The sequence below is a fragment of the Lemur catta genome, chromosome 1 (assembly GCF_020740605.2).
Source record: "Lemur catta isolate mLemCat1 chromosome 1, mLemCat1.pri, whole genome shotgun sequence".
In the NCBI taxonomy this organism is placed as follows: Eukaryota; Metazoa; Chordata; class Mammalia; order Primates; family Lemuridae; genus Lemur; species Lemur catta.
The window spans coordinates 188,798,357-188,810,779 of NC_059128.1; the positions used below are offsets into that span (position 1 = coordinate 188,798,357).

A 12,423-nucleotide genomic window follows, 5' to 3' on the forward strand; every position below is an offset into this window, starting at 1 on the left:
GTAGCACTGAAAAATACATAAGCAACAGATTTCACAAAAGTAAAGTTTGCTCTTGATTCATATCTCCTGTGTTTCTTAGGGGCAGTATTAGCTGTCATGGGAATATTTAAATTCCTTTAAAGCAATCTCAGTTTAAGAACCAATTGCTTTTGATCATGGCAAACTTACTTATTGCTATAATTCTCATTCCCACATTTCAATGAAGACAATATAGCAGAGTGAATAAGAGCCTTGGCCTTCCGAGTTTAAGTCTAGCCCTGTGATTGCCCTGCTATGGGGTTCTGGGCAAGTTACTTAAGTCTTAGTTTTGTCATCTATAAAATGGGAATAACAGTATCTGTGACAGAACACAGTTATGAGGATTCAGTGAGATAAAGCATTCGAAGCACATGGCACAGTGCTTGTAGCATGGTATAAATGATTAAATAGTAGCTGATATTAATTTTTTCCATGTCATTGATATTATTTATGCTCCCTGGTAATTCATTTGTGGCTATAATAGTGGACTCATGGTTGTCACAGCCTATGTTAAAGCCCAATCAGAAAGCTTTTTATGTTGGTGGTGTAGCATTTTGACACAAATAGTGTGTTAGTTCATCTTAGGGCCCCACATTGGGAAAGTCACAGACTGGGAAAGCTTTTAAGCTCTGAACCTGAACTGAAGCAGGGAGATGAGGGGGTGGGTTTTTTAAGAGAACACCAGGTCTTATTATGTTCAGTGTATTTGCCGCTCTATTCACAGCTCTGATTTTTCCCTTTTGTGTCTTCAGCTGCCACACATGCCTCATATAAGTGAATGCTTGATGAAAAGAAGTTTAAAACCCACTGACCTGAGAGACATGACTATTGGGCAGCTACAAGTGATAGTCAATGATCTCCATTCCCAGATAGAAAGTAAGTGTAAGATATACTTGCAAATAGAATATTCAGTGTAAAACATTACAGGATAGTGCTGCTTTCTTGATCTAATTCTTTTGTATGTTTCATTGGGTTCCTTCTGTGTGCTTGCAAGGAAAGGGAGAGAATCACAAGGCTCTTTTTTGTTGTTGTTGGTTTTGGGTTTTTTCTTTTACTGTAAAATGTTTAGAAGCTTTAAGAATTTTTCAAGATTCACAATAGTTATAGGTCCTTTTTATTTATCTTAAATCCCCAGCTCCTAGCAGAGTGCATGTATTTGAATCACAAATCTGTTTCTAGCATACAATTCAGATGGTACAAGTCATTTATTTTACAATTACACCTTCTGCTTCACTTGTATATACATCCATTTTAGGTATCCCCATCATCAGTCTAATCAGATCAGACTTATTTTGTGGGACTCCAAGTGGTGGAAGTGTGTGACCAATATGTGAGAATTACATGGTGACAAAGTTTGGGCTTTTTTCCCCCAGAATAAAGGACCTCTAACAGTAATGTCCAGAGGGGGTGGTTAGTGGTACTCACTGGCGGTGATGGGTCATGAAGAGAACAGGCAGTAGTTTGGTGTCACGAAAGAAAGAAACTTCTCACGTGGGCAGTGTGGTTACGATTCTATATAATCTATGGATTTACAGATTTAAAAGAATCCAAGAGACATACCAACCAAATGCGTTCAAACAAACAAACATAAAAAAGCATTATAAGCAAAATGGGGAAATTTGAACACTAACTGAATGTTTTAGTGAAGATTTATTTATTTGACACGGGTATTGTTATGTGAATGTTTAAAAAGCCCCTGTCTTTTAGACATACAGACTGAAGCATTTACAGGTGAAATCATGTGATGTCTGGGACTTGCATTAAAATAATCCAACAGGAAGAGAGAGAGATCACTCAAGCTTGGCCATGAGTTGACAATTGTTGAAGTTGGTGCATACATGGGGTTCATTAAACTATGTTCTCTGTTTTTGTATCAGTTTGAAAATTTCCATAATAAAAAGTTTAAAACTTCATATCACGGAAAAAATGTCTATGCACTAAGGGTTCAGATATGCAGGCACTCTTCTGAGTGATAGTATAAAAAGCTACCCCAGGAGCACACTGGAAAAAAATAAAATTTTTCTACAAGATCCAAATTTTAAAAATTAGATGTATTCAGTGCCAAGTTAATACATTCAGTATTAACTTGTTTTAAAATCAAGAGAAAGAGTTAACCATTTTAATTAAGAAACCATAGATTCAGAGGATTTTTAAAAAAAATTCTACAACTGCATTTTAGTTTTAGTTGAGAATTAATTACTAGGATTGTTATTCTTTCAAAAACAGTGAAACATCTTCCTTAGACTTTTAAATAATAAAATTGCCATCTAGTCCTTTCCAGGAGTAGGTAAAATTTGAGACCTCTTTATATGATTTTTTGCTATTTTTAAAATTGGAAACCAGTCTGACTCAGAGGCAGGTAAATGCACCATTTGAAGTCAGGATCTCTAAAAGCATTGCCAAGGGGGACCTGTCTGATCACCCCCTTCCTCTCTTTTGTTTCCCTGCCCAGAGCTCTTGCAAGATGAATGCTCTCCCCCATGGGTCTGGACCTACCAGCTATAATTCTTATCTTCTTTGAGAAGAAAAATCAAGAGAGAAGCCTTTGCTCATTCATATTGTTCAAACGCAAGAGCCAAATTAATCCAGTGCCCTGATTTCAGGAAGATTAAAAATATTTCCATCTATATATATTTTATTCCTGGTATAAGTCTTAAGGAATATTTTTCCTTGGCACCCTGTTATCCAGAGATTTCAGGGGTTATTTCTTCAGGTCTTGCACTTCTAACTACACCACCAATCTGACTTTCCAATAGCCTCAGATAATATATTTCCATAGAATAGCCTGCACGCAGGGCTTCTCCTTCCCACGGCCATATGAAGCCTTTGAGCCCCCCAACATACCTTCCTCCCCAGCCGGGCACCTGATGTAGTGCTGTCAGGCCCTGAGAGGCCCCTCCGATTTGCAGTGTCTGGAGCATCCTGAAGCCAAAGGGTGTAAAACTTAATGTGCTCTAGACCTTGTTCCTGTTTCTTGAAAACAAAATTCTGTTCTTTCTAAAAAGCTATTTTCCTAACAACTAACAATTTCTTTTCCCAGTTTAATGTGAATTTAATTGGAAATACTTCTTACTGTACTCCTTTTCTTCCAGCACCTCTATAATTATGCAAACCAGTCATATTTCTGCAACATAAGTCTAAATTTTTACAAAAATAGCTTTCCTACTATGCTTATCTCTTTATATGTTATATATCCATAACACATGTATACTGGGTTGTAAATAGTTACATGTTCTGACTTGGATGTGGTTTTATCTCTTTTAAGTGCTCTTTTCTCTGCCACAGGCTTGAATGAAGAGTTGGTCCAGCTGCTTCTCATCCGAGATGAGCTGCACACAGAGCAAGATGCCATGCTGGTGGACATCGAAGACTTGACCAGGTCAGAGTGGCTTCACTCTTTCCAAAGAAGAAAAGAAGCCTAGGGTGGTCTGAAATTTAAGAATTAGGGCAAGAGCTTCTTCCTTTATTTCCATGAGTAACTGACCTAACCTTCACTGGTGTCAGCTGTTTAGATGCAGCAGAAGCAGCCAAAACTCCTCCTTACCAAATGCACTGCTTTTTAACAGCCTCCTCCCCTTGCGATGGATTGTCAGCGCATTAGAACTTCTTACGCCTCCACCTAAATTAGGTCAACAGTTCTGGCCTAGGACTTTACCCGGAAGGACGGTCCCTCGGGAAGTTGGCCATAAGCCACTCCACGCTGGCGTGTTTCCAGCATAAGCAGCCATGTGGAAGGTGCCACAAAGTGGTGCTAGCTCTTATGTGACCTGGCTCTTCATCACCCTTGCCGTGCCCAGAAGGCAGGGACACTGGCATCTTTCCACAGCCCCAGTGCCACCAGATTGTTCTCCCCATGGGGAAACTCCAGGACTTGAGTTTCTAGCTGGGCTTGGCTCCAGCTGCCTCTCTGTAAAGAGGTAAAGAATGCTTCTCTCCCTAGGGGATCAGAAAACTAGGCTAATGCTGGTCAAAATCTTGCATTTAAAGTACGTGAAATACTGTAAACATTCCTATGATCACATAGTTACTATGGCACCTTCTCTGAGACAGTCTGTAAGTCTTTAAACCATGAGGCAACAATTTAATCCCAGAAATGGTATTCAGAGAGTAGAAGGCTCTCCAAGGAAAGAAAGAACACTACTTGTCACAATAACATAAGGAGTTAACCACATGATCTATAACTATCCCAGAGAAGTTTGAAAACATATGCAGACGAGATTGGGTGCATTCAGGGTGGTATGGCCGTAGACAAAGCTTGAAAACATATGCAGTGATAATGTACCCAACATCTACCATAGGACCTCTTCTCAATGTGTAACGGGCAAAATCATCGTCTAATGACGTGATTGTTTATAAAAAGTTTTGGTGGCAAAATAAATGCTGCAAAACTGTGTTTAAGCTTTTTTTTTTTTTAAGATCTATGTACAGCACTCTATTTTGTATGTTATAAACATTGTATTGCCTCATCCTTAACCAAAAACAAAACAGTAGGCCTCTTCATACTCTGAACATATTTGCCTGCATCTAAACTATCGCAATAACACTCAAATAATATTATTGCCATCTACAGATGTATTCAGGCACTGCACCAACAACTGTAAAACAGATTCCTTTTGGTTAGTTTGAGAAATTTTCCTACAGGTATTGACATTATGAGAAATCAGTGGTAAAATATGCTACATTTTTTAAAAAAAAATCTATGAATTCTTTTGTCAACTCTGTGATTCACCTGTGATAGCAGAGAACTTTTCTTTGCCCCTCAAAACAGTGTTGGCATTCCTGGTTGGCAAGGAGGACATCGAGAGTCTCCTTCCCTTCTCTGCAAGTGTGTTAGGCTGATACTTAAGTTTGCAGTGTACGGTTTTATACCTTTAGATGATGTGACCATGGGAAACAGTTCAGGCAAAACCATGAGGTTAAAGGGTTCACCATTTTAAATATGTTGGAGGCACCCCTTTAAATTGGAGCAGTCCTACAATAGGCAGGGACGTTTGCTCCCTGAACAGCCTTCCACTTGGTGGAGAGAAGCTCTACATCTGTTCCTGTCTGCAAAACAGTAACTTTGCTCACTGGGGGGACCTGAGGATACTTAACCCTCCCTGAAGGTAGCAGTTAGAGAGTCCTGCAGCCAGATCTCAGAAGGCTGAGAGTGTGGCTGTGGGGACGGCTGGGAATTTTTGTTGGCCTCTTCCTTTGCCTGTCCAACTCTTACCATTCCAGGTGTCCATTCATATCAATGGTTCTTAATTTTGGTTGTACATTGGAACCACCTGGAGAGTGTTATAAAATAGTGATGCCTGGGTTTCACCCCACTGAGATTCTGATTAAATTATTCTGTGTGTTGGCCTGGGTGTCAGGGTTTTCTGAAGTTCCTAGTGGATTCCAATCTACAGCCAAATTTGAGAACCACAGGTTTAGATGATGCTTCTCTGGAGAAGCCCTCTCTGACCCCCAAAGACTTGGCTTTTTGACAGCCATCCTCCACTTGTGATAGATTGTTAGTGTTAAACCTCTTATACCTCCACCTAAATCAGGACTGTTCGGGGGGAGTTGCCCCTAAGCCATTCCATGGCGTGTTTCCAGCACATGAGCAGCCACATGGTGGGTGGTGCAAAGCAGCATTAGCTGTGTGACCTGGCTCCTAATCGCCAAAACTGGATTAGGACCCTCTTTGTTCGCGACCACATCCCATCCCTCTCATATGCAGCCTAATTGCACTGTGGTTTATTTGTCTGCTGTCTCTCCCCACCTGACGATAAACTCCCCGAAAGCAGAGACAATGACATTTTCATCCATTGCTGTGCCCCAGAGCCTGACACAGGGCCTGTCAGGCACACAGTGGGTCCTCAGTAATGATTGTTGATAAAAAGGAGTCCTGGTGGGGCTTTAGTGAAACAAATCCTAGTAAGGACTTTGACATAAATTGTTGATGAGAACCTTTTAGTTTTATGAACTGAAACCCTTTCCCTCCTTTTGTTTAAAATTTTAATGAAATTCATCTTTGTATATATGTCTAAAAATAACACCCAACTTTCAATATTTTCTGAAGTTATTTGCCGTCTGCTCTTCTTTCCTTCTTAGAAAACTCCTCCACGTGCGTATGTGCGTGAGCACACGTACACATACATGCACATAGGTACATATTTTAGAACTCCTGTAAGAACTAGAATTTAAGTAGCTACAGTGGAATTGTAGCTCACTGGACATCAAAATATCTTGAGCTGAATTTGCTCTAGTGAGGCACGTGAGCTACTTTATAAAAATGACCAAGGTTCTTGTGTGCAGCTAAACAGGGCCATGAGATGGTCTGCTAAAGGAGACAACTTTTTTAAGGAATGGAGAGCTGATGATACGTTCTTCCAGAGATCCTTTATTATTAGATGAATATTGCCATTTATTTGTGGGCTGCTGAGTGTGGCAAGGACACTGCTGTCGCTTCCCTATTTTTGAAAGCATTTGTGGTTTGTCTTCCCTGTACCATAGATATGACACATTCTGCATAAAACCAGTGAGTTAAACTTGACGTCACTGACTACCCAAGTCCAGGCAGCATACACAAATTGTCCCTAAGCCTCTGATCACATCTGGAAACCACAGCTTTAGATGTTTTTCTCTTGCCAAATCTATTGTTTCTTAAAATCATCTTTCAAAACCATTGTCTTTGCAGCCTTCAGACCCCACCATTCTCTGGGAAGTGCCCATTCAAGTGACGTAAACAGCCTGGGCATTCCTCCCCCTCTGTCTCCACTGTCTAGCTGCTGGATTGGCGTAACTTTGGGCTCAAGGGTCATAACAAAGCCTGATGAATAAGATTTACCCCACCCTGTCCCTGCCTTCACTGCCCTGATCATGCCCTTAGGATTAATTGGGGTGAAAAACATGCAAACATGAAAAATCATTATATCCACAAAGGCCTACCATTTGCTAGACATTAGCTTTTGTAAGAGTGAATTCCATTATTGACTCTGGGTTTCTGTTAGGAGGCTTAGTTAATACCTAGGTCTGTGTCGGTATGCATGTGTTTAGATACAGTAGTCACTCAGTTAACTCTCGATCACAACCCCTTGCTTTGACTTTCGCTTGGTACTTATTTCTATCTGCTATTTTCGTTGTTTGCTATTATCCCTTTCTTGTTGGTCTCCATTGGAACATCTGCTCACAAGAACAAAGACCTCATTGTCTTGCTCCCCAGCAAATCCCCAGTACCAGGACACATATAATAGAAGGCACATATGAAATATGTGTCGATAAAAGTATCCCAGATATTTACTTCTTTACATTTTTAAACACAGAACTTCTTCTCAAAAGCAGTAATATATGAGTCTCAGGGAATGATACATAGAATATAAAAATTAAAGAGGTCAACTCAGTTTGAATAAAGTACTTTTTCTTCATTCTCAAGTATTTCACTATAAGTAACTCTGAACTTCAGTTTGAAGAATGTTGTAGCTGTCGATTGACAAGCAGTTTGGATCTTTCTACACTGTGCTAAATAATTGTATTAATTATTTTACAGACATGCTGAAAGTCAGCAGAAGCACATGGCAGAGAAAATGCCGGCAAAGTGAAATGAAGCCATCCAACCAGAGAACAAGCTAGAATTTATTTTGCTTCTGTGGTTGTAAAAATGCTGTTGCTAAGGGTGGCACAGAAACAAATATCAGTGTTAGTCATTGATAATGTCTGAAGCTTAATGTCCAGTGATTGGCCTTTGCTTCTTAATTTATTTTAATTTTTTACTTGTGCCACTTAATATCAGGCATTTTAATAAAATATTGTTACAAAAATGTACAGTACTTACACCATCACAAATCATGGTTAATCAAAGAGAGTAGTTTTAACTTTATTTTTATTTGTTTAGAGATTTTAAGTTGGAGCAGTATTTTCCCATTGACTACTTTCATTCTTCGCTGTAGTTTTAAAGAAGAACTGTAAATGACGGTGCTATACAAGTCAAAAAATACATGCCTGCCTCGTAGTGACATTGTAGTTCTCTGTAATATGTATATTTTAATCAGTTTTCAACATTTTGTGAATGTTGACTACCTGACGTTCCTTTTTAGATGTGCTATTAACATTCTGTTGGATTCAGAGGGTTCCCTGAAAGTTTTATGTATAAATATGTAAAATAAAAATTAAAACTTTGTTTCATATGATATGTCTTTTTGCTCACTAGTAAGCCCCACCCTTACTATTCACTATTCACCATTTGTTCTCCACTTCCCCACAGCTCAATTCCCCACCAGGAAGTTGTTATCAGTGAAAAAAAAAATTGCTCCAGAGATCAAGCAAGGCAACAAACTGCCAAGAAGATCGTGAGAGTGTGAATGAGTGTAGGTGAGTGAGTGTGTGTGTGTGTGTGTGTGTGTGTGTGTGTGAGAGAGAGAGAGAGAGAGAGAGAGAGAGAATGATTCAAAGAAGGCCAAAGGTCAGCAACATCAGAGCTAGTATTTCCCTTATTGCTTGAAGTCAACAATCTGGAATTTTACACTTTACTATTTAATAGCTGCTGGTCTTGTAGAGACTATTATTGTATCAAACTCCATTTACCAAATTCACCACCTGAACAAGTGATGCTGGCCGGCATATACACTTTTCCCAAGGCCAATTGTTGCTATTTTTAAAATTTTTATCACTTCTATTGGTCTTGTGAAAAAAATTCTAAGTCTAAAGCAGATTACAGATTGTTCCTTGGTAAGTAGAGAGTTTCAGAAAATAGATCTAATTAACTAATGTCTATGAAGGGATTAGAGAACCATAAACTAAAGCAAAGATGAGCAATTCAGCATTCTAGAACCACCCACACTCCACCTGGTTTCACTAAAGTCCATGATGTAATCTGAAGTTAGAACTTTAGAAGTGTTTCCATTTTCTTTTCTCAAAAATATTCATATAAGTATTGTAAGTAATCAAAAGAGTTGCCAGTTTTCAGACAGTCTTCTATTTAGCAAAGTAGGTAATCTTAAGTTGTAACACTAGTCATTTTTTATGGGCCTCAAATAAGTTATTTCCATTTGTAACAGAAAATGAATGTGGCCCATAAATATATTTTGAGTTTTGTGAATTGGCTATTGAGGAAGGCAGGTTACTCCTCTCCACTGAGCTAAAGGTGGGACCCTAAATCCTTTATGCCCAGAGGTCTCCAACTGAGCCCCCAAGTCCCACACCAGCTGTCAGGGGTTTCCTGGGTTGATCCCGGCCCTGTGAATCCAAACACAGCTGCTGGACTTTTGCTGCTTCCACTTAGGGAGAATGGAAACAGCAGTTCTCATTGCTAGCTGCACAGTGGGATCACCTGGGGAACTTTAGAAACCACCAATGCCTAGGGCCCACTGCCCCCAGACTGACTTAATTGGTCTGAGGTGTGGCCTGGGCATCAAGACTTTTTAAAGGTCCCCAGGTGATATTAATGTTGATGCCTTAGACTGTATTCTGTTTAGCTTTTTTTAACCATGTTTTTCAGATTTTTTCTATTTAAAAAATTATTATATTCCTATTAACTTGGAACTTTTAAAAAAGAGCAGATGCAGACCTAGGAAGAGTGCTACAAAAAATGTCTGTGCCCAAGTAAGTGTGGCCTTCTAAAACTCCTATGGCAACACCCCACGACCTGGAGTCCTGATACTAAATCTCAGCCCACTCCAAAAGGCTTTCTTTCTTTTTTTTTTTTTTTTTTTTTTGAGACAGAGTCTTGGTCTGTTGCCCGGGCTAGAGTGAGTGCCGTGGCGTAAGCCTAGCTCACAGCAACCTCCAACTCCTGGGCTCAAGTGATCCTCCTGCCTCAGCCTCCCGAGTAGCTGGGCCTACAGGCATGTGCCACCATGCCCGGCTAATTTTTTCTATATATATTTTAGTTGGCCAGATAATTTCTTTCTATTTTTAGTGGAGACGGGGTCTCACTCTTGCTCAGGCTGGTCTAGAGCGATCCACCCGCCTCGGCCTCCCAGAGTGCTAGGATTACAGGCGTGAGCCACGGCGCCCGGCCCAAAAGGCTTTCTTAATTTTTAAAATTCCAGTAAACAATTAGAAATGAGTTTTCTCATCTTAAGCAATGTAATCTCTCTGGCTAGAAACATAGGTGGTGAAGAAATCCATGGCCTCTAAACCCTTCAAATGGTTTGAAGCTCATAATCATGGCTATAGAGTGCCTAACTAAAGAAGAGAAGAAAGAAAATGAGATTATACCCACAAAAGGCCTCTCAGAATACTTCTGGGGTCAAAGCCTGGCTAATAGTAGAGCGGTTCTTCCCACCACCCCCTTAGACCCTTAGAGGAGTCTTACTTTCAGGTTATTGGTGTCCCTTTAACACTTCTCTGCCCTTAGTAGGAATGTTGTCATGTGACTCACTTCAAGGGGATTCTTTCAAGTTTCCGTGGTCATTTGCTTAGGTTTGTCAGCAAGGACTGTAATTATACTCAACAGGATTCTTATCTACTGTAGGTCACCCTACACGTAGAGTAGGACCCTTACTAGTTAACCAGGCTTAGAATAATGGACTAACTGATCTCAAAAACAGGGCATCACCCCTCTTGCCCATTTTAAGAGAGTAAAGTGTGGGTGAGAATGCTGGGGCTTGGGCCAGAAGGAACTAGCTACAGATGCGACTCGGCCATCTTCCTAGGAATAGGACTTGAGCATGTTGCTAAAGCTATGTCTTATTTTATCACCTGTAAATACTATCTCCTGGGATTACTGTAAAAATTGAATAAAATAATGTCTATGAAAGCACCTCACACCCAGGAGATAATAAATAATTGTTGAATGAAGAAGTAAACGATCAGAGTTTAGGTGAGGTGGGACATTATATTTTACCAGTTTCTGAGATTTAACACATCCTTGTGGGTTTGTTTCTTATTTATTAATTTACAAATTAGATACTTAAGGAAAAAGTTAATAATTTCAAGTTGCCCTCTCGCCTCTAAAAACCATTGTTAAAACTGTGTTCTTATACAACTTCCTCTATGCTTATACAAACAAATACACATGCATAGGTTTGTATTTCAATTTGTCTATGCAAAGGTGTGATTACATAAAAAATGGTACCTTGCAGCTTGCTTTATCCATAGATACTTCCACGTCAGTACATATAAGTCATTCTTTTTAAGAGCTGTATAGTAATTCCCAGTATTGATGGAACATACTTCATTCATCCATTCCCTTTAATGATGGACGCTAAGAAACTCCAGATTTCTGCCACCAAAACCAGTAATGCAATAATCATGCTTGTACTTAATATCTATATATGCCCTTTATTCTGTGTTTATCTAATTTTTTCTTTAACCATTGCTTGATATTGTGTTTAGATACCTCACAGTAGAGAGAGCTAAGGTAGGGAAGACCAGGTGAGGCCACTGCAGAGAAGTTCAACTCCTTGCAACAAAATCAGAACAAACCCCCATATCTGACAAACACCAACTCATTTTCATCTTTAAATATTCAGCTTGGGTCTCTCTCTCTCTCTGTCTCTCTCTCTCTCTCTCTCTCTCTCTCTCACACACACACACACACACACACACACACACACTTAGCCTCTAAGAACTCTTTTCTGCCTCCTGAATACAGATTTTTTCTCTATTTCCTCTCTGAGAGTAGAGGCAAACCTCAGCCACCTTTGTAACTATAGCCCCCAGCACAGAACCAGGCAGAGTCCTCATTTGAAGTGTGGCCCAATGAGAAACTCTGATCATTAGAACCTGCCCTTTTGACACTTCCACCAACTGGGATGCATTCTTTCTCCTTCCTGATATATGATGACTCTCCTCTTCACCAAGGGAGGAGCCCTTCAGACTGACTTTCATTAAGGTTTACTCTTACTGTTCACAAGTTCAACCCCTCATGACTGGTTGATTTTTCCCTTAAATTCCTCACCTCCCCAGATATCTGATCTAAGTCCCAGAGACTTCCTTCCACAGACTTTGTCATCTCTAATAAACAACCCTATCACAGATATAGCTAGCCATCTGCCTAAAGTCATGCTTCTCTACCATGTTTATAGTTATAGAATTATCAGTGGGGAGTGGCTAAACAGACAGGGACATTCCAAACCTTGCATCTAGATGTGACCCCATGACCAATTTTCACCAAAGGAATGTCAATGGGTATGATGTGTCTTAATTCCAGCCAAGGCTTTGGAAAAGGGATTTGCCCTCTCCTTGTGTTCTCTTTCTGCTTGTACCAGCTGCAATCACAGGACCCAGAGGAGAGCAGAGCCACAAGAGGGAAGGAGTCTGGGTCCCTGAGTCACTGCCTGGGGAGAACTGCCTGCCCTCCAGTAGGATTCACCTCAGACTGTTACAAGAGTGAGAAATAAACTATGATTATATTGGAACCACTATACTGTGTTGAATGTGTTACAACAGCTAGTATTAGACTAACTAATCAAAGTTCTTAACAAGGACAGCCAT

The 12,423-nt window shown here is 40.0% G+C and overlaps 1 protein-coding gene across 5 annotated transcripts in view; it reads left to right on the plus strand.

Moving 5' to 3' along the window:
* Positions 1–8,169, plus strand: part of LOC123630220 (schwannomin-interacting protein 1) — a 125,483-nt gene extending 117,314 nt beyond the window's left edge. For all 5 annotated transcript variants that reach the window (XM_045539556.1, XM_045539557.1, XM_045539558.1 and 2 more), the window contains 3 exons: positions 771–894; positions 3,304–3,397; positions 7,535–8,169. In XM_045539556.1, coding sequence (XP_045395512.1) covers positions 771–894; positions 3,304–3,397; positions 7,535–7,586 — 270 coding nt within the window. In that variant the 3' untranslated portion in view covers positions 7,587–8,169. The remainder of the gene's footprint in view (positions 1–770; positions 895–3,303; positions 3,398–7,534) is intronic.
* The last annotated feature ends 4,254 nt before the right edge of the window (positions 8,170–12,423 follow it).